The following is a 22,675-nucleotide window of genomic DNA, read 5'->3' as shown; positions in this document are numbered from 1 at the left end:
CGCTACAGTCTGGAACCGCGTGACCGCTACGGTCGCAGGCTCGAATCCTGCCTCGGGCATGGATGTGTGTGATGTCCTTAGGTTAGTTAGGTTTAAGTAGTTCTAAGTTCTAGGGGACTGATGACCACAGCAGTTAAGTCCCATAGTGCTCAGAGCCAACTCGCAACAGCGCTACTTTGCTAGAGGTGTTGTTACAAAACAAAACAATGGCAACGGTAAACAAAGCAAATATTGCATTATATCTACAATAACAATTGCCAAAGTTGACATTTTGTCAGAAAGGAACCCAAGGAATTTCTCAGAGTGAGAAAGAAGTGTCAGATGAAATATTCGTGTTTCTGCAAGACGAGTCAGTGGAATGTGTGGTGTATACGCACGATTGTGCGAACAATGTACATGAGGAGTACAATGATACGTCCTCAACAGCAAAAGAGATATTGAAACAGGTGTCGAGCTATGTAGTTCATAAACCTTGTCGGAAAGGGAGAAACGTGGCAAAGGAATATCCTTATCCAAGGAGCGGGTACTAAACATAATTACGTGCATGGAAGGACATCCACAGCAGGTAAAAAACAATAATGAACAGATTTTGAATAAGTCCGTAGAAATATGACCGTGTGGTGTATAAGAAAAACTACGCATATTCAAAGGAGGTCAAGGCGCACTTGTTCCAAAAACTGGTGTTTGCGCGTTTCAAGGATGCTCGATAAAATTTACAGGATGTGCATGATAGTGGCCTACTACATTATAAACATCAAATTGAGCGTGACATAGATCACATTGATTTCAATGAAAGAAGTGGATGGTTGTATAACTTCAAACATTGCTACAGAATTGGAAGACATAACGAAATTTTAAACAAAGCATCAACTTGACGGTGCACAGCAAATTGCGAAATCTGCCGGAAAATTTGTAGATGAGATAAACAAACTTATCCCACAGTTCAGTAAGTAATTTGTTTTCAATTCCAATTCTGAATTTGAAGAGGAAATGCATAAGGAAGGAACCCTGGAAATTAGAGGTACCAAGACAGTTGTATCAAGACCAGTTAACATCAGTTGCTTAACGCATTCGTATACAATTACGCCGATTGTTAATCTGGATGGTAAATTGCCTGGAAAATTATTATTGTGCTGCTAGAAGTTGGAGGTGCTATGTCCCCTACGATTCTTTCTCGTGTGCGTCATCTTGCTAGGGCAGTAGGGAATAATTACGTCACAACAAGCGAGAGCGGTAAAATGAGCGTAAGAGAATAACTAATGTGGTATGCTTTTGGCCAACAGCCGGTGAAAATAATTTACTCTTGCTTGATTCCCAGTCTGCGTATAAAAATCGTACGCCTCTAGAACAAACTGTCCCCCCTGAAAAGTGTGTGACATTGAATTTGTACCTCCTGGAACCATTGGACAAATTCAGTGCCTGATGTTCGTTTTTCCCTTACCTGTAAAACATGTTACCGCACTAGCTGAGCTACGTTTTAAAGCATAGCCAGCTTCACGATAAGCTCCGTGACAGACTGTTTCGCATTAGGTTGCATGCCACTACATTCCATCAGTTCTCATCACCCCTTTACACCAATATGATTCTATACGCATTCTTTGTCCGCCCCTCGTGGTCTCGCGGTAGCGTTCTCGCTTCCCGAGCACGGGGTCCGGGTTCGATTCCCGGCAGGGTCAGGGATTTTTCCTGCCTCGAGATGACTGGGTGTTGTTGTGTCGTCTTCATCATCATCATTCATCCCCATTATGGTCGGAGGAAGGCAACGGCAAACCACCTCCATTAGTCCCTTGCCTAGTAAGGCGGTGCGAGTCTCCCTCATCGTTCCCCTACGCTCTGTAAAGAAGCATGGGACTTCATTTCCATTTTTTTTCCACGCATTCTTTAAGAGTCGATACCTAGCTGAACTTCATACACGGTTTTAACTCCCAAGGAGTTCGATCTTGAGGGTGCGAACCTTTGCGATCACTGTGGCGTGCCATTTTTCGTTCGGTGTTCATGGTGCAAGTTAATGGTTTGTTTTGAACGGTTCTTGGATGTCGACGACTCCTATTTTGTGAAGTGTAGTATATACGTCCAGTTGATCTCTGAACCTCCCGGACACTCATTTTCTGTCACCCTTCTGATGCACATGGTGAGTCATTACCAGCTAATATTTTTCATGTCATAATTGTTAACACAATACTTTCAAATGAGCCTTAGTAAAGATTCAACTTGCGACCTTGCACTTCAGAGTTTCTTTGCGAATGGTTCCAACTGAGCCTTTGAGAAACAGACTACAGCTCGCCGTAAATGTAAACATTGTAGCTCCGAGTCAGTAACGATGAGTGTAAAGCTCTGGTGGAGCCAATAAACTGTGCAGCGATTTTCTGTGGCTGCGAGAGGCACTGCAACTTCCACCGACTATAGTACTTTGGGGATTTATAACAAAGACCTCAAGAAGAATAACAGGTGGTGTACTGTTAAGCCACAGCAACTGAAAGTAGTATTTGCATCTGCGGAAGAGATATTATAATTTGCAATTACGGAACATTGTTGCCGCAGAGCATCTGATTCATGCCTGCATCTTCGAAAAGGGTAAGCACGAACAACTTCAGACTTTCAGCCTTGTAACAGGCATACCAGTGTTTGGAGTTATTTCCTATTGTAGTGTATTCAGAGTATACCATTGTGATTGTTAGATCTGATTCATATTGAAAAGAATAACGTTGCTTGAAAGTAAAATAAATATTTTATTGAAGAGTACATGTTGTTGCTCACTATTTAATGTAAAAAAATTAAAGTTTGAGGAACAAAATAACGGCTAACTTTTAAAGTTAACATTTGAAAGATGCGTCGAAACCCTTTAATATGGCAAACTACAGGAAATACTATTTATTATTTGACTATATTAATTATTTTCTGCGATTTTGGTAATTTTCTGTATCGATATCTTGGCCCTCGTATTCCAACATTGTCATTGTGCTCCAGTGTTGCATTAAAATGATAAACGCTTAAATGAAGCAATGCTGAGAGTGAATTTTAAGTGTTTGGAAAAGTTTGTCTACCAAAGTTCGTAACAGGAAAGACTGTAGTGATTTACTCTGTTACTATCCCATCTCATTAAATTTCAAAACGAACTGAAAATGTTTCTCCTCCACTGCTCCTGCCATTCCTTCGAATTATGTTTATTGATCTAATGCATAGAAGGTGGTGGTGACATTAATAATTGCTATTTGTATTACTAAAAGAACAAAACATTTGAAAATGGTCAGCATGTAGCAATCCTCGTTTCTTGTCATTGTTAACTAACTGTACTAATGATTCATGGAACATAAAACTACCGTTGTGACTCAGGTTTTATTTTGTTAGTCAGTAAACAAACTAAAGTTCTGAGTACGAACTTCGAGCTATGTTTTTAATTGCCTGAGCACGAGTATTTACACGTGCATGCGTAATAACTGAAGTCATCCACCGAGTTTGGAATTCTCTATTACACGTGTCTTGCCCCTTTTGTGTCTTTGTCAAACTAGCCAGGTAGAATAATATTGTCAAGTTTAAAAATTGTGCTACTGTGTGTAACTTAATACAGACGTTAAAGTAACCTCTGGCGTGCCACAGGGGAGTGTTATGGGACCATTGCTTTTCACAATATATATAAATGACCCTAGTAGATAGTGTCGGAAGTTCCATGGGGCTTTTCGCGGATGATGCTGTAGTATACAGAGAAGTTGCAGCTTTAGAAAATTGTAGCGAAATGCAGGAAAATCTGCAACGGATAGGCACTTGGTGCAGGGAGTGGCAACTGACCCTTAACATAGACAAATGTAATGTATTGCGAATACATAGAAAGAAGGACCCTTTATTGTATGATTATATGATAGCGGAACAAACACTGGTAGCAGTTACTTCTGTAAAATATCTGGGAGATTCATTGGGAGAGTCCTTAGAAAATGTAGTCCATCAACAAAGGAGGTGGCTTACAATACACTCATTCGACCTATACTTGAGTATTGCTCATCAGTGTGGGATCCGTACGAGATCGGGTTGACGGAGGAGATAGAGAAGATCCAAAGAAAAGCGGCGCGTTTCGTCACAGGGTTATTTGGTAAGCGTGATAGCGTTACGGAGATGTTTAGCAAACTCAAGTGGCAGACTCTGCAAGAGAGGCGCTCTGCATCGCGGTGTAGCTTGCTGTCCAGGTTTCGAGAGGGTGCGTTTCTGGATGAGGTATCGAATATAATGATTCCCCCTACTTATACCTCCCGAGGAGATCACGAATGTAAAATTAGACAGATTCGAGCGCGCACGGAGGCTTTCCAACAGTCGTTCTTCCCGCGAACCATACGCGACTGGAACAGAAAAGGGAGGTAATGACAGTGGCACGTAAAGTGCCCTCCGCCACACACCGTTGGATGGCTTGCGGAGTATAAATGTAGATGTAGATGAACTGTAGCACACGGCGTAAGCGCGCAACAAAGAAAAACAAACAGGTGAACACTGTTTGCCAGACACAATTTGCCACTGCGATACTTGTTAGAGAAGTTCGGAAATAGCCTTAGTTGGAACGGCTGCCAACCTACGCGATCTAACAGTGGATGGCGGTGTATTATTACTAATTTGAGTACACCGTGACACATAGTGAGCAAGCATCAGCGAAGATTTGTCATCTACAACTTCCATGACGCCTCCGCACCGATAGGACCGCTGTTGTTCTCTTTATACATGAACGGTTTGGCGGTTATTTGCTGATGATGCCGTGAAGTACAGTAAGGTGTCGAAGAGTGACAGTAGGAAGATAGAAGACGACTTAGACAAAACTTCCAGCTGGTGGGATGGATGGCAGCTAGCCTTAAATGAGTAAAACCCTAAGTTAATGCGGATGGGTAGGAAGAACAAACCTGTAATGTTAGGTTACAGTATTACTGGTGTCCTGCTTGACACAGTCAAGTCGTTTAAATATCTGGGCGTAGGGATTCAAAGCGATATGAGGTGGAACGAGCTTCTGAAAACAGTGGTAGGGCAGGGAAATGGTCAACTTCGGTTTATTGGGAGAATTCTAGGGAAGAGTTGTTCATCTGTAAAGGAGACCGCATATAGGACGCTGGTCCGACCTATTCTTAAGTGCTGCTGGAGTGTTTGGGATCCGTATGAGGTCGAATTGAAGGGAGACTTCGAAGCAGTTCAGAGGCGGGCTACTAGATTTCTTACTGGTAAGTCCGAACAGCACGTAAGTGTTACGGATGTGCTTAGGGAACTCAAATGGGAATCCCTGGAGGGAAGGCGACCTTCTTTTAGAGAAACGCTATTGAGGAAATTCATAGAACCGGCGTTTGAAGCTGACTGCCGAACTATTCTACTGCCGCCAACATACATCGCGCGTAAGGACCACGGAGATAAGATACGAGAAATTAGGGCTCATACGGAGGCGTGCAGACAACCATTTTTCCCTCCCTCTATTTGCGAGTGGAACAGGAGGGGAAATGACGGGTAGTGGTGCAGGGTACCCTCCACCACGCACCGTACAGTGGCTTGCGGAGTATCTGTGTAGATGGAGATGTAGATAGCCTGTTCACGATGAACTTCGGTACTATGATTTCAAACACAAATCGACAAACTAGTTATTTCAATTAGGTGGACCTACCTAAATTCATCATTTAACTCCGCGCCCATATTATTGGTCATAGGTTCGCCATCGATGCCCTAGGCTGTGAATAACTTGAAATCAGTCATAACCTTTCTCTCAGTGACGCTAATCCTACTATAGAGTTTGAGCAGTCCGAAAGAGCTATTAACAGATTGAAACTGTGCGCTGCCCCAACCTAGTGCGAGTGCATTAGTGGTGCGCGTGCGCTCGTTTGGCGTGTGTCGTGTGTCATGTGTGAATGTAGAAAGGGAGAGGAGGATACCTCATTCGATAAGGACATTTCCCATGACTGAGAAGTCCGTATTCGAATCCTGAACCAAGTACAGTTTTAAACTATCAGGTGACTTCAGTATAGCATCAATTAACTTCCTCTACACTTAATTTCGAAAACGTTCTGCAAATTATGTTACTGAAGTTTTCCCTAGTAACTGGGTTTTTTCCATGTAACTATTCCTACAAGAAATCTTCAGCCACAGAAACTCGTCGTCACCACTTCTGAGGGCAATGAAGAAAGCACGATTTTACCGGGATAGTACGGAGGGTGCTCTGTAATAGTAGAGTGCAGTGCGTCCCGTTTCTTTTCCCGTTTTTTTTCTTTGTTAATGAATTACTACATCATTGTCGAGTTGAACATGCAATGGTCAACACTATATCTCTCTGCTGATTTCAAGGAACTGTTTACATTTTTTATCGTAGAACATAACAAGTCTTTCGTTATGAATTGATCTACATTATACTTCAGCTGTCGTTTCTTTTTCTTCTTCTCTCATTTGGAGTTTTGTCGGATATATTTCCAATTGTGGCTGGAGGCTGCTGAGACCTCCAGTCCACACTAATAATGCTTGGTACTATGCAACAACCTGAGATTTTTATAGCAGTCAGAATGGTTAGTTGTGATTTGGCGAAGTGACTAGTTACTGCGGTAATTACTGTACTCCGTCAGTCCAAAAACTTTCGAGGCTGGATAAATAAAAACTGAAGTTAAGATAAAAGTTTTAATGCTTCAGGTGTTCTACACAGTCTCCCCCACTTGCGTACAACACACAGGACTTTCATACAACCACGTGAAACAGTCAGAAAAGTCCTCCTTTGAGATGTTGCTTAAGTTAAAGCTAGTTTAAGTAGTGTATAAGTCTGGGATCGATGACCTCAGCAGTTTGGTCCTTTAGGAATCCACACACATTTTTTTGGGATGTTGCTCAACATAAGCGTCACATTGACTTAAATGTCAATAGCTATACTGTGTCGTTTTGGCTCAAATGGTTCAAATGGCTCTGAGCACTATGGGACTCAACTGCTGTGGTCATCAGTCCCCTAGAACTTAGAACTACTTAAACCTAACTAACCTAAGGACATCACACACATCCACGCCCGAGGCAGGATTCGAACCTGCGACCATAGCAGTCGCACGGTTCCGGACTGCGCGCCTAGAACCGCGAGACCACCGCGGCCGGCGTTTTGCTTTAGTTTCATATTGATAGCACCAAGTCTCGTCACCCGTGATAATTATTTTCCAGAAAAGAATTGTTCATGTTTTGCATTTGAATCAAGTCGCGGCAGGCGTCCAAGCGTCGTTGTTTCTGTTCGGGTGTGAAGACGCAAGGGACATACCTTACATTCATTTTTGTCTTCTTCATAAAATTCTGGAGAATGTCTTGAATACTTCATTTAGGAATGCTGCTCCATTGCTATTCGTAGCACAACAACGCCCGCAAGTCCACTACTTAACACAACCGCCTAACAGACTCAGCGAACGCACGGCTGTTGTCTACATTTGTTAATACAAGCTTCCAATGCAGTTACAGAACTAAATTTCGTCTCTGAATATTTTGGACGGGCCGTATATGGTATATTGTGTATGTTTTATTCTATATAGTATTTTAATCATTGCTTTTTTGATTATTTCTCTTTGTCTCTTACCATTAGGCCTAAAGATGACTGCTAAGTGCGGTTGAAACTGGACGCCTTATAAAAATAAAGTATAACGATGACGACATTCATGTATAAAATGTTATCGCGTGCTCCACAATTTAAGCGTGTTGAATATAATTAAATCTTGAGTAGCTTGATCTAAACTCTTCCATGGAAAGTGCTTTTCGACGACTGGCTTCCCAGTGAATGTTTCTGACGTTCGAACGTTACGCGTTTCATCATTTTCCTTCTGATGGCAGACTTCCGTTTTTCGCAGACTGGGCTAACGACATATCGACTTTCAGTAGCTTTCCTTATTCTGCTCGCTGTCCAAAACATTATAACCATATAGCAATCTTTTTAGCAGTGCTAGCGATGTAGCGATATTTCCCGGTTGAATAATCCCCTGGGCAAACATGCATTTTCTCTTTTACCAAACCTTTGGGGAAGGAAGAAAAGGGAAAGGGAAGCTAAGAGTGAGATTGTCTTGTCAGTCACGAGACCATAAGAGACGCTATACAGACTCGGATTGAGCAAGGATGCACCTGAAACCAGGTGTGGCAATTTCAAAGCTATCAATTCGGCATTTGAGAGAATGCATTTCGGGGACTCGCCGTAGACTTAAATCTGCATGGCCGTCCTTGAATTTGAATCCCCTGTGTGATTTCAATGCCCTGTCACTTGTCAATGTGCGTGGTTACTCTCAAAGAACTTACTACTACACACTAACGTGATCTTGAAGAGCTGTGCAAGGTACCTACAGTGAGACCATCTACATTTGCTTCACTATCAGGTGCGGCGTACAGCAGACCTCTCGACCGATGTGTCCTACTTCATCAGTCTCTTCACGTCCTTGATGTAGAAGCTACCTCTCTGAAGCTCCCTAAACCATCGACACTGACGGAAAAAAATCGCAACACTAAGGAAGAGTTATGCGACACACACCCTTTTGCCTTCGGAATAGTCATCGATAAAGGGCGAAATCTGTTGAAGATTTCCCATGTTAATTTGTCCGTTGTCAAGGGCTATAACCAGATAAAGGCATATTACGTAGACACAAGCAACAGATCAACTACATTCAATTTTTATTGTAAACTCTGAATGAATTGTTGAGTTGGAAAGTTTCTCCTTATATGATGTCACAAGTTTGTCGTGGCTCCTTCCTTTCTCAACCTTCTAGAGGAAATGAAGCATTGTACTTCACTGGTACCGCACTTCGTAAAATACTTCCTCGACTATTGATGCTGCCACTCTGTAATACAACTAATGTTCGACTATGACAGCGTGAACTACCACACAGACCAAATGGGCCCAGTCTCGCACACTAAAAGTACACCTGTACGAGTCTATAGGCCACGCCAATAACAGGTTCATTATTGTCTCAGCGATGCTGCACCAATTCTTATGCCATGTGTTTGTTACTCGTTTTCTTTCGGCATTGTTATTAAAATAGCACTGATCGCTTTTTCCATTTTATATAATAACGCATTGGAAATTTTATGAATGAAAATTAGTCATTTTCTTAAAGACGTTAATTTTAAAAAAATTAGCATTGCAGCTTGACTAATAGATATTTCGGTTTTTTATCCGTTTATTAGTATAAATAAAGAAGCACCTGTTACAACAGAAACCAAACAATTAACAACAAATACCGGTTGTTCAGAACGAAAGTACCGGTATCAGTTTTAACTGGTCAGGTTTTCCCATACCTAGATGGTGGTGGACAGATGTAACTATTTTAAATGAAGAGTACAGCCGAAGGTTTTTGTCTGTAGATGCATTCACGCCTTTAGAGATAGGAATGTGAAGCTACAGGTTTTCTGGTGTACATGGTGGTGTATGTCATAAAGCTGATGTCTGTAGAAGCTTTCATGTGTATACAGCTGTAGATTTTGACATGCAGGGGTGGTGGTGGTGGTGGTGGTGGTGGTGGTGGTGGTGGTGGTGGTGGTGGTGGTGTGCATGTTTTGGTGTATGCATCACTACACATGACAAATCTGATTCCCATGGAGATGTTCATGTATGCATAGCTATAGATGTGGTCATGTGGGACTGGTGCTTGTGGAGCTGATCTCTGTAGAGGTGTTCACATGGAAATGTAGAGGTAGTGCTGGTGTGGGTGTGCTTGTTACTTGTATGAGAGATGGTGTACTTCACAAAGGCAATGTTTGTAGACACATTCATGCATGCATAGCTGTAGATGTGGCTATGTAGGGTTGGTGCTAGTATTAGTGTGCTTGATATGGGTGTAGAAGTTGGTGTGCATCGTAAACCAGATGTCTGTAGAGATGTTCATGTGGAAATGCAGAGTTAGTACTGCTGTGGGTATGCTCACTGCTTGTTTGCAAGATGACATACTTCCTATAGCTGATGTCTGTAGACATGTTCATGTTCGTGTAGCTGTAACTGTGGATGTGCTGGGCTAGAGGTAGTGGTGTTGAGGTAAAAAAATGGTGTACATAACAATGCTGATTTCCATAGAGATTTCCCTATGAGTATGAACTGGGTGGTTATGATTAAACTTTCCCTATTTAACATATTATAACATGGAAAGTAATTATGAGTACCAAACTTGGTGGCATTAATGTCCAGAGTATTGGGTGCATGATTTCCATGCGTCACGGCACTAATGTCAAGTTTCAACTATGGCCACCAGGAGCCATGATCAGCCATCGTGATTTGCAGTCTCACAACCCTGATCAGTCGCAGTGAACTTTTCGACGTGTCAACATGAGCTTGTACAAAAGGAGAAGGGCATTATTGGTGAAGCTCTATCAAAACAACAGTAATGCTGCAACTGTACTTAGAGAACATCGCCAGCTGAAAGGATTACAGAAGGGTCCTCTTCGTCCATCTGCTGTGCAGAGCCTATTGAAGTATTGCGAATCAACTGGAGAACTGGGCGTCGCTCAGGGAAGGGTCAGCGACCAATTGCAACACAGGTGGTTGATGAAATCACTGTTGCTATGGCAGACAACGCTGCGCGCAATTCCCGACCGTCAGGCAGTGAGTGTGCTGTCACGACAGTTGAACATCCCGTGGTCCAGTGTGCAGACGGTCTTCAAACCATTCTCAAATGGTATCTGTAGAAGATCCACATCGTACAGCAGCTTGCACCACAGGACGCACAACGACGTGTTGACTTCGCTATCGACTTTCTCGCAAGGACTGAAGTTGACGAGGACTGGGTCTGTACCATCCTATGGATAGACAAAGCTCATTTTTCTCTGGTGGGTGCGGTGAACACACAGAATTGCCGAGTGTGGGTATCTTCACCTCCTGTCACTGTGCATGAAATTCTTCTGTATGGTGAACGTGTCACCCTATGGTGTAACGTCACGGCTATGTTCGTCATTGGCCCATTCTTTTTTGAACAGATTGCTGCTAAATGCCAAAGGTTGGCGCTCAGGGATCAAAGACAGTGTGACTGACCATCATTGCTGCGATAAGCTTCCCCAACATGTCACACCCGCTCTGTAAGAGAGAGACACGTTGCACTCGACAGCTTTTATGGAATATGGGCCCCCACCGCACATCGCTCGCGAAATTAACCTGCTTCTCCGAAACAGATTTGGAAACGACCGAATTATCAGCCAGCAAGGTCACTTCCTCTCACTCCCTGTGATTTCTAGTTGCGGAGCTACCTGAAGGACAGGCTTTACCAGGGGAACATTCACATATGTGCTGATCTGAAGCGCAGCATATCAAGAGAGGTAGCCAACATACCTACGGACATGCTTCGCTCTGCCGTGCGGAATGCAGTCCTCCACTTTCAGACTCTTCTGGGCACTGATGAGCGCCATATAGAGCCATTTTTGTAGCAGTGATGGAAGTGGTATGTAATGGTATGATGTACCGTGGCAGCACATTAAATGTGTTTCAATTGAATTGATTCTGCATTATTTCTCTTCCGCATGTACTTGACATTAACGCTATGAAGTTTGGTTCTAGTACACTAATTAGTTTGTGTTACAATGTGTTAAATAGGGAAAGTTTAATTATAACCACCTGGTATATAGCTTTAGATGTGGATATTTGGGAATTTTCTGTGGTGGTGGTGGTGGTGGTGGTGGTGGTGGTGGTTTGCTTGTTGCTGCAGAACTCAGCAGTGTACATCGCAAAGCTGATGTCGGTAGAGATGTTGATGTGTTTGCAGCTGTAGATGTGGATGTGTAGGGCTGCTGCTGCTGCTGGTGGTGTGCGTGCTGCTGGTGTACACGACCGTGTACAGCCCGGAGCTGGATTGGCTGCGGCGGAGCCGCGACGCCGCGCTGTACGTGCGGCCCGGGGAGCAGACGGCGCTGCTGCTGCCGCGGAGTGAGCTGTGCCACGTGTCGGGCACGTGGCAGCAGGGCCCGGTGCTGCTGATGGCCGTGCCATCCGCCATCGGGCGCCGCCAGAGGCGGGACGCTGTGCGGCAGACGTGGGGCCGGCGGGAGCCCTCGGCTACAAGGCTGCTCTTCGTTGTCGGCCACCGGGGGCAGGGTGTGCCGGTGAGTTCCTGCCGCAGTCTGCCAAGTAGGGATGTTGCTGTAGACAGAGCACCGTCCGCTACCGAGCGTAGCAAGGTATACGGAGCTGACAGAGAGAGCACTTATGAAATGCTCGCAGGATGTGTAACAAGTCTGTATGTTGTGATTCTTCAATTTCTCCAGGCGTATTTTATGACGAAATAAATCTCGGGTGAACAGCCTGGTATGAGTGTGCATAGGACACAATATTTCGGCAATCGACCACGTTGCCATCATCAGGTGCGCTGATGTACTGACCGGAGGTGGGCCGGCGCCAGGTATATGTAGGAAAATCCCCCTCCTGCTCATCCCTCAGGCCTTTCCTATGAATCAGTGTGGTCCGCGCCCCGCGCGCGGTCCAGGTACAGCGTCCGTTCTCCTGCCGTCTGGGCGCTGCGTCCTAGGTCTTCTCGTTCAGGAGGGTCAGCCGACACCGCTCTCGTTATTCTTCCCTCCTCTCCCGAAGTCTATACACTCTGGGAAATATCCTTTTTCTTCTTAATCCGGGTGATCGCGGGTTACCACGCCTTGCTAAGGATGTAACCGCTGTCACGATTTAGTTGTGGCTCCCTTACTCTGATCCCTATGGCTTCTTTGATGACACAGTCCCAGTATTTGGAAGTCTGTGTCAGGACTCTGGTTTGGTCATAATCCATGCCGTGGATGCCGTTACAGCCATGCGGATAAGATGCCTGTCATCTCGACTGCTAGTGATACGAGGCTGTTGGGATCCAGCGCGGCGTTCCGTGTTACCCTCCTGAACTCACCGATTCCATATTCCGCTAACAGTCATTGGGTCTCGACCAACGCGAGCAGCAATGTCGCGATACGATAAACCGTAATCGTGATAGGCTACAATCCGATCTTTATCAAAGTCAGAAACATCGCGAAGATTGTGTGGTTGAAGGCATATGTGCATCGGTGAAGAGAACTTGATGGCAGTCCTAAGCGGTCCATTCGACATGTTGTTGGGCCCATCTGTAGCTGTAAGAGCTGTGCTGCAGAGAGCTGAGTTTGCGAACCGGATCCTTAAAATGATTGATAACTAAGGATTCGATGTTAGCTATGTCTGATTCACAGACGAAACTCACTTCCACCTAAACTGAGTCGTGAATAAACAAAACTGGCGATTATGGGATTCCAAAAATCCTCATTTGTGTGAAAGAAACCACTGTATTCTTCCAAAGTTTGGGCTCCGGTAGGCAGGAGAAGCATTTTTCGCCCATTTCTTCATGCGAGAAACGATCACTAGTGAACGTTATGTTGCGAATTCGGAACAATGCCTCGCCACATAGCCGCCGTTGGAGGGTCGAAAAGGCAGTAATTTGTTCACGCAAGATAGGGCCAAATCACATCATACCGAACAGGCACTTCGCTTTCTGTACGAATACTTCGGGAACAGTGATAGTGTTGGATTACCGTCCACTTATTGGCGCAGGAAAGGATTAGCCTGTACCTTTGCTCTTTCTAACTCCTTGTGACTAATTTTTTTGGGACGCGACGAAAGAAAGTGTCTACCTTAACCATCCCTACACGCTGGACGAGCATGAATAGCCGATCTCTGTAGCATCTGAATTCGTTTCCGTTGAGATGCTACAGGATGTGATGGCAAATTTCACTTTTCTTTTGCGTCACCTCTGTACTGTGGGTGGTGGGCATTTCGAGAAGATTGTGATGCTATTACAAAGACTGCTTGCAGAGGACGAGTTTAATTATGCGCGCTGATACTATACGAGCTGTAAAGCGCACAGGGCCTTCTGTTAGCAGCTTTTAGAACTATTTCGAAAGTTTTGTATAACTTCGGTATAAAATTCTAACAACTTTCGCAATAAACGTACCGTTTGTTGTACTCGTCTTGCGATCTTAGTTTTAGAGATATTTAATTATGAAATCAGGAACTCCTGCGCTGGACAACCCTGTATTTACTGTCACGCAAGTACACAAATCACACATAGTTTTCACATAAATTTTGAGCAGATATTAGGAAAAAAAACACAGCATTTCATACACCAAAATAATCAGTTAAGTTTCTGTTGAGTCAAATTCGTGGGTTAGGTTTTTTTTTTTTTTTTGAACGATCACGCATGTGTTTTACCAGCATTTACTCGGCCGAATTGGTTTCTGCCTATCTTTCCAAATAAGGCATTATTTATCCATTTGCGAGGTTATTCCTGTATGTGTTATATCGACAGATTGGGCGCCCAATTCGCCAGGTAGTCCATTATTACTATCGTTAATCTCTTCAGACGAACAATTAGCGATATTTAGTCATCAAAATCATCATTTTGTAACCAAAGACCGGTTGTTCTTCCAGTCAGAAACCGTTAAAGTTCCAACATCAAATTCAGCAGCAGTGTTTTTAAACATTTCTCCTTTACCCATCTTATGCATCTAACTTTTTTTCCGTGGGCTGTACACCTTTTTGCTCGTTGATACCATTTTACACTCTCAACAAATGGGGCAACACACTACTGCACAATTCTATGTTAAATAGGTAGCTGTCATCGTGATACGAGTAGGATCTGTGTATTGCAGTTGGCATAATTTAAATTTAATGTTCGTTGTGATAGATTGTTACTACTATTACTTTCGAAATATAGAACACTTTAGAGTTACTGTACTTAAAACGAACAAAAACACAAAAATACTGGCATTTTCTAAGAGCTTTGCACCAAGTTCGCGTTCACAAATAGCGCGTCAACTTCGTAAGTTCCATAAGGATTTTGGCGAAGATGCTGTTTTCTGCAGGAAGCATGCAACGCCAGAAGACTTACAAAATGCAGGAAGATCTGGAAAAGATCGACAATAGGGGAAATCACTGGCAGTTCTCTCCGAAATAAACGTGACATATTGCGCTTAAACAGTCAAAGAGATCTGTTTCGAAACGTGGGTTGGGGTCCTTTGTGATCAGGAGGTCAAGCGAAGAGTGAGCGTGTGTGGTCCAGTCACGACAGGAAGCGCCAGTGATACAGCGGTATCTGTAATGACATTAATTTATCGTGCAAAGTGTGCAGGGGTATGAGTGCCATCAGAGTTGCAGTCGGCGGCGGGCGTAATCACACGTGCACACAAAGGAGTGCTAATGCCTCATCAGCGAATCGTAACGTCGCCGCCTCACGTCAGTGGCACGGCCAGTGCTGTGCCGGCAATGTTGGAGGGACCAAGAAGGCGCTGCCTGCCGGACGTTCCGTGAACACCTAGTACGGCTCCCATCTCAGCGCTCTCGGAGACAGCCCGTTGCTCGATCAGGTGGACACTGCAGACTGTGGTCCATGATGTCGACCATCATAAAGACTAGGCCCTGACTAGACTGTAACAAAAGCTCGAGAATCGGCCAGGAGGCTGAGCGGATACAGCTTGCCTGGTCGGTTCACAGATGGCAGCTTGCCGGTCATCCTAGATAATCCAATGGGGGAGAAGGGCTGGCCGCTCACCAGTCTTCCCATCCTCGATGACCCAGTATGCATACGGACTGTGGTACGCATCAGGCTGGCTGCGTTTCGGTGTTGAAGTTAGCAAGCTGGTAGCAGGCTGGCCATCATCGATCATCTTGTCGTGGTTTCACTCAAACTCAACAGACTGTCATTCTCTCTGGTTCTCCAGTCCTCCGCTCGTGGTCTAGTGGCTAGCGTTGCTACCTTTGGATCACGGGGTCTTGGGTTCGATTCCCGACCGGGTTGGGGATTTTCTCTGCCTGGGGACTAGGTGTTTGTGATGTCCTCATAATTTCATCATCATCCTCATCATTCGTGACAGTGGATAGATTGGACTGTGAACAAAATTGGACTGTGAAAAAATTGGGACTTTCTACTGGCGCTGATGACTGCACAATTGAGTGCCCACAAACCAAACATCATCATCGTCATCTCTCTGGCTCTAGCGACACAATGGCAGCACAAAAGAGTGTGTTCTTGAGCTCTCTGTTTAACGTGCTGAGTCCGCGCCTATGACCCTGTGGCTCTAACAAGGGGCACTCCCCATCGCATCCCCCCCCCCCCCTACACCCTCCTCAGAATTAGTGGTACGATGTCCCAGTGGATAGCCCGTCAAAAACTGAAGACAGATCAAGCATGAAAACAGGAAGATTGTGTACTGAACTGTGAAAAAAAGAAGCAAAATCGAAACAGTGAACTGTCCAGGTTCAAGATGTCCAACATCAAGCGAATATCAATAGATGTGACGTTGTGGTTACGCTGCCGCGGTGATGGACTGCGAAGAGGAAGGTCCGTGTTCAAATCCCCCTGATGTCCCATACCTTTTTTTTCACAAAATTATGAACTATCCGTCCGGTCGTAGAGGTATCTGTTCGCTGTATTCTAATTTGTGCTTGTGTCGTGGTGTAACGTCCATTTGCAACAGCAAGATGCAAGGAATGGACGTCTAGACGTACGTACCTCCTTTTTGTCCTACACAAGTACCACATGTCATGACTCTTGCGTTCCGTTTTAAGATTTGACTGATGAATTTCTTTGTTTTAACATAGTTCACGCCCGTTTATTTGTTGTTTTCATATCTGTGAGAGGTCTATACGGCGTCCCAACTGCTCCCACTACTCACCACGTTTACTTGCGACGGGAACACATTGTTACCTCATGACTCATATCACATAACCAATGTATAGTACCACAATTGCCAAGACAACAGAAGAACAGACTTTAATGAGCACTTGAACAGGGATCTCCCGCTTTGTTGTCCAACACTGTGACCCCACAACTACGACCTCGGAATTCTTGCAACACGATCAGTGTGTTGCATATCTTGAGCTTGGGCCGTTCACTGTTTCCATTTTGCTTCTTTTTTCACAGTTCAATACACCTTCTTTCTGTTTTCAAGCGTGAGCTGTGTTCAGGTTTTGGCGGTCTATCCACTGGACCATTTTACCTCTAAATCTGAGGGGGTAGTTCCCCTTGTAACTGTATTAGCGCATTTGTCCTCATTTACCGGACCCCTCAGCGCTCTTTGGCTCACTGTGGTAATTTATTAATAATTCTGGATCGCCGAGCTTGGGTATTATCTGTGTACGTTTGATTTTGTAGTGGCGCTCAGGCTTTGAAATTACGGTGCGTTACATCGCAGTGCCCTGTTAAGTAGCACAGCCGTTCTTGCGTTTCTGTCTGCTTCGTTCTGGCGTCTTTTCCACAGACAGTGTGTCGTGTTGATATACCGACTGGCACACTAATCTACCGCTAACCTGCTCCGTTCCGAGCTCACCTGCTAGACCGATTATTTTTTTAATTTAAACGTATACAATAAAATTCTGTTGCGCAACAGGCCCGTGACTGTTGAATTACGCTATAGACGATAAATCACTGGAAACAGTAACAACCGTAAAATAGGAGCAACCAAAAGTGAAATAATCACTTACAGTTGGTTGAAGGAAAGCTAGATGTTAGCTTGAGATTCGTAGCAAGAACCTTCAGTCTGGAAACGCGAGACCGCTACGGTCGCAGGTTCGAATCCTGCCCCGGGCATGGATGTGTGTGATCTCCTTAGGTTAGTTAGGTTTAAGTAGTTCAAAGTTCTAGGGGACTGATGACCTCAGATGTTAAGTCCCATAGTGCTCAGAGCCATTTGAACCACTGGGGTGCTTACCCGAGATTATTATCAGTGGAATAGGTCGAGGAAACCCACAGTCACATAGCCTGTATCATGTGGTAAGTCACAGCGTTGACGGAAGTGACAAATCGTCATTAAAGAAGATTGTGACGAAAAATAAGAGGGCGACAGATGCTAAAGTCTCTTCAGAACTGAATGTCGCACTAGCAAAACACCTAGCGCCAAATAACACTAAGGGAGCTCCATAAGAAAGGAATTGAGGGATTAGCTGCAATTCCAAAACCAACCATATCATGCAAGTGCCCTAACTGTAAAACGTGGTGCTGAAGCCATAAATCCTGGACTATGGAACAATAGAAGATAACCATTTTGTCGGATGAGTCTTGTTTCAAGCTGTTTCTAACTTCTGACCGAATTTACATCCCAAGAGAGAAACAAAGCTTGTGTTATGCATGCAGTGGTGGTGTTCTATTTTGTGCAAGAGAACTGTACTTCTGCGTCTTGTTCTTCACGATTTGCCCTAAAAAAATCGTACTGTCCCACGTACTTAGACTTTGGAGTACTTTTTCAGTTGCCGCGCCATCTTACTCCCGCAGTGTGATGCACCAGATGTCTGTACCGTAGCAGAACTGCCCCTACAGTAAACCTGGAACATCTAGTCTCTTCTGACAATAAGCCACTCTTGTTGCAGAATGGTGTTAGTGGTGGACAGCATGTGTAACTTTCTTTCTGATGTCCCTATGTTTGTGTCCTCGAGTCTGTGATATCCTAACAGAGGGGACAATAAAAACAGCTGTTATGGAATAGTAATGTCTATATAGTATATATGCCTACATACAGGGTGTTCAATAAGTAACTACGCAGTTTATAACTTGCCATATTAAACTCATGGAAGTTATGAGATATGTTGAAGTGATCCCCCTTCAACTTGAAGATACAGTTGCACACGTTTTTGCATGTTCTTGAAGACCTTGTGCAAAACATCCGGAATGATGTTCCGAATGTGACGTGTCAGTGCAGCATGGAGTTCTTGTATGCTGTGCGGATTGCTTTCATAGGCCTTTTCCTTCAACGTAATCCGGTGGAGCTAAGTCGAGTGAACGCGGAGGCAAGAGTCCTCGAGAGATGATGCGGTCACCGAAGACGTCCTTTAAAAAGTTCATCGCCTTGTGGGCAGTATGTGCAGTCGCCCCATCCTGTTCGAACTAGGCCTTCTCAATTTCGTCCTCTTTCAGTTCACCTAGGAAAGGCTCCAGAATGCAGATGCAGTACCGTTCTGCATTTATGGTGTCCTGAAAGAATATCGGCCCAATGATGCGTTTACGAGTCACGTCACACCATACACCAACCTTCGGATCATGCAGTGGGGACACCTTCTCCATAATCCACACCCGAGTATTCTGGCTATTAACGTAACCGGAGATGTGAAACCATGCCTCATCCGTGAAAAACGTTGTCAAGAATCCCCCGACCATTGTCCTGCAGGAGGGACAGAAACCCGTTGCAAAAATTCACGCAAGACCGATATTTTGTACGGATACATCGACAGTGAGGTCCAGATAATCTTGTAAGGGGAATCCACGGACACGTGGGCCTGCCGAGTTGGTGGTCTAACGATTTCTTTGGACTTTGCTGCGTCATGTCTTGCACCTCTGCCACTTTCTCTTTGGATGTGAATGTCGATGGCCTGCCTGAGTTTGGAGCATTATGAACGCATCCGGCCTTTCGAAACTTGGTGATGAGATTCTGTACAGCATTGCGGTTAGGCATCTCCACTCCTGGGAACTTTTCTGCAAATGCGGCTTCTACTGCTGAGGTAAACTTGTCTCCATTGCGGAACACATGCTCCGCAAGGAACACTCTTTGCTCAATTGTCAGCATGGTGACCTGGATCACAATGATGTCACACAAGACATTGGTCTTCAATCAAACCAGACCTGCGAACAAATACAGATAACTGCTGAAATATGGTCCAAATATGTTAAACAGTGGAAAATATTGTATTAATAGTTGAGTCATATCAGTCATTACTTAGCACACCACAATATGGCACTGTATAGCTACTTTCTGAACATCCGGTAGTACACTGTATATATCTGCGAAACTGCGAAACTACAAAGAAATAGAAGCACTCATTCTGGTTTACGCACTCAAAATTACGAGTAAAATTTTATGTTTGTTTTCATGGCAATAAAATATGCATGAGAAACAGTAAAATGTCGTCTTGTTGCAGCCAGAGATCGCTGAGGAGGCGGCGTTGCATGGCGACATTCTTGTCGAGGATTTCTTGGACACCTACCACAACTTGACGCTCAAGACGCTCTTCATCCTCAAGTGGGCCGTATCTCACTGTCCGAAGGCAACGTACTTGCTCAAGGTAAACAGTGTTGCCACAAACTGTGCGCAAATACAGCAAGAATGCGACTAAGACGATACCATATATTGTCTGCCACTGCTGGTACTTCTCTCCAAACTATCTTTCGTCGTGGGATCAGACAATCAGTGTTAGTTCCTTGTCATGTAACGTTAATGCTGTGATGTCTCAGGTTTTCTTGGCTTGTTTGAGTAATGGGATATTGCAGTGCCTGTATGATTCTGAATTACGATACAAAGGAACAGGCAATGCGGCGGCTACAACCGTTACGAAATACATTAAATGTATTCGCAGCTGCAAACATGGACAACCATCAGCTGTAGAATGGAATGCCGACAATGTCGACATCGGGCAAGCGACTTCCAAGTAAAACGTCTCCCCTGTATGGGAATATACGTAATGGATGTAGGAGTAGAGGTTGAAGACGCATTGTTGACGGCATTTGGAAGTTTGGGTCTGGCTGTTACTTGTGAACGCATAGCCAAATAAGGCGACCGCTCGCAGTAAGCGGGAAATCAGGGTTTTAGTCCAGGATCGGCACAAATTTTCATTGTTGTCATTCCATTCTACAGCTGATGGTTGTCCATATTCGCAATTGCCAACAAATTTAGTGTATTGTTTGAGTAATGTTGTGCTTAGAGTGTTCAGCTGAGATGTTGATTTCATTTTCCTCTACGATTTATAAATGACCAGCTCAGTTGTCACCTTCAGAAGCTGCGAGTTATGTCATTGTGAGTAGTGTCTGTCAGGACTACAACCACGCTGTGATGTCTTTAGACGTGTTCGACTCCCAGCGTTCGCTAATCCCTTTGATGCCCATTTGTTTCATTTACGCTATGTAATGAAAGTGTCTATATATGTAATAAGGAACGGAGCACTAGACTATACGAGAGGAAGACGAGCCAGTACAAAAGGAGGCGCGACGTATTGCGCTGTCAGTTTTTTTTGGTCATCAGTCTACTGACTGGTTTGATGCGGCCCGCCACGAATTCCTTTCCTGTGCTAACCTCTTCATCTCAGAGTAGCACTTGCAACCTACGTCCTCAATTATTTGCTTGACGTATTCCAATCTCTGTCTTCCTCTACAGTTTTTGCCCTCTACAGCTCCCTCTAGTACCATGGAAGTCATTCCCTCATGTCTTAGCAGATGTCCTATCGTACTGTCCCTTCTCCTTATCAGTGTTTTCCACATATTCCTTTCCTCTCCGATTCTGCGTAGAACCTCCTCATTCCTTACCTTATCAGTCCACCCAATTTTCAACATTCGTCTATAGCACCACATCTCAAATGCTTCGATTCTCTTTTGTTCCGGTTTTCCCACAGTCCATGTTTCACTACCATACAATGCTGTACTCCAGACGTACATCCTCAGAAATTTCTTCCTCAAATTAAGGCCGGTATTTGATATTAGTAGACTTCTCTTGGCCAGAAATGCCTTTTTTTTGCCATAGCGAGTCTGCTTTTGATGTCCTCCTTGCTCCGTCCGTCATTGGTTATTTTACTGCCTAGGTAGCAGAATTCCTTAACTTCATTGACTTCGTGACCATCAATCCTGATGTTAAGTTTCTCGCTGTTCTCATTTCTACTACTTCTCATTACCTTCGTCTTTCTCCGATTTACTCTCAAACCATACTGTGTACTCATCAGACTGTTCATTCCGTTCAGCAGATCATTTAATTCTTCTTCACTTTCACTCAGGATAGCAATGTCATCAGCGAATCGTATCATTGTCAGTAGAGATGCAGTAACAGCAGAGCAGGCCCAAGTGACTTCGATATTACCTGAATAACAGATCCTTCAGAGACATTTCAGTACTGCCAGATCTGCCCAAGACGGTAGTTCCGGTTGTGAACGTGTAGAAGAAAGCGAAAGAAACAACCACAACTAAGTCAAGGCCGGACAGGCTTCACGTGCTGACGGAGATGGACTGTCGAACACTGTGGAGAGTGGCTGCATAAAGCAACAGAAGGAATCATTCGTGAGTTCTAATGTACCACCAGTACCCCAGATAGCACAATGATCGTACGTAGGAGGCTAGAAGGAATGGGGTACAATGATGGACGGAGTAGCTCTTCATATGCCACAAATCTCTGTAGTCAGTAGTAACCGACGTTCGAGGTGGCGTAAAGAGCGAGGCCACTGGACATTGGATGACTGGAAAGAGTGATTTGGAAGGATGAATCTCGCTGTACCTAGTGGAGGGGTTTGGGTTTGCGAATGCCTGGAGAACGCTAGCGGTCATCATGTGTAGCGCAACCAGTGGAGTACAGAAGAGGTAGTATTAAGATACGAGGGTCTTTTCTCGTAGTTAGGGTGTATTCTCCTAATTTTTCATAAAAATGCTAAATACGGAATGATATTAACCGATTTTACAGCATTGTGTACTCTACACAGTAGAGGTACAGGTCGGAGACGATGACTGTATCAGTTTGATATATGGACTGGTCTGCCCTTTTTCCCGACTTGAACCCAACGGAACACCTTTGGGATGAATTAGAACGTCTACTTCTCTCCAGACCCCAGCGTCCAGTATCACTACTTCCATAGCTTTCGACTCCTCAGGAAGAGTGGGCGCCATTTCTCCACAGACATTCAGATACCTCATTGAAAGTGTACCCAGCAGATTTCAAGCTCTCACAAGAATGAATACATCTCATAGTAATGTCCACCAGTAGGTGTCCGGATACTTCTGAGCCGATG

General features: G+C 44.4%; 1 protein-coding gene across 1 annotated transcript in view; it reads left to right on the top strand.

The window, feature by feature from the left end:
* LOC126199653 (beta-1,3-galactosyltransferase 1-like) overlaps positions 1 to 22,675 on the top strand; it is a 280,525-nt gene that overhangs the window by 222,050 nt on the left and 35,800 nt on the right. Inside the window, exons 3-4 of the mRNA XM_049936581.1 lie at positions 11,711 to 12,027; positions 19,835 to 19,978. Coding sequence (XP_049792538.1) covers positions 11,711 to 12,027; positions 19,835 to 19,978 — 461 coding nt within the window. The remainder of the gene's footprint in view (positions 1 to 11,710; positions 12,028 to 19,834; positions 19,979 to 22,675) is intronic.

Source organism: Schistocerca nitens, chromosome 8 (genome assembly GCF_023898315.1).
Source record: "Schistocerca nitens isolate TAMUIC-IGC-003100 chromosome 8, iqSchNite1.1, whole genome shotgun sequence".
In the NCBI taxonomy this organism is placed as follows: Eukaryota; Metazoa; Arthropoda; class Insecta; order Orthoptera; family Acrididae; genus Schistocerca; species Schistocerca nitens.
Note: the sequence above shows the minus strand (reverse complement) of the source record. Positions and strands in the feature narration are given on the sequence as shown.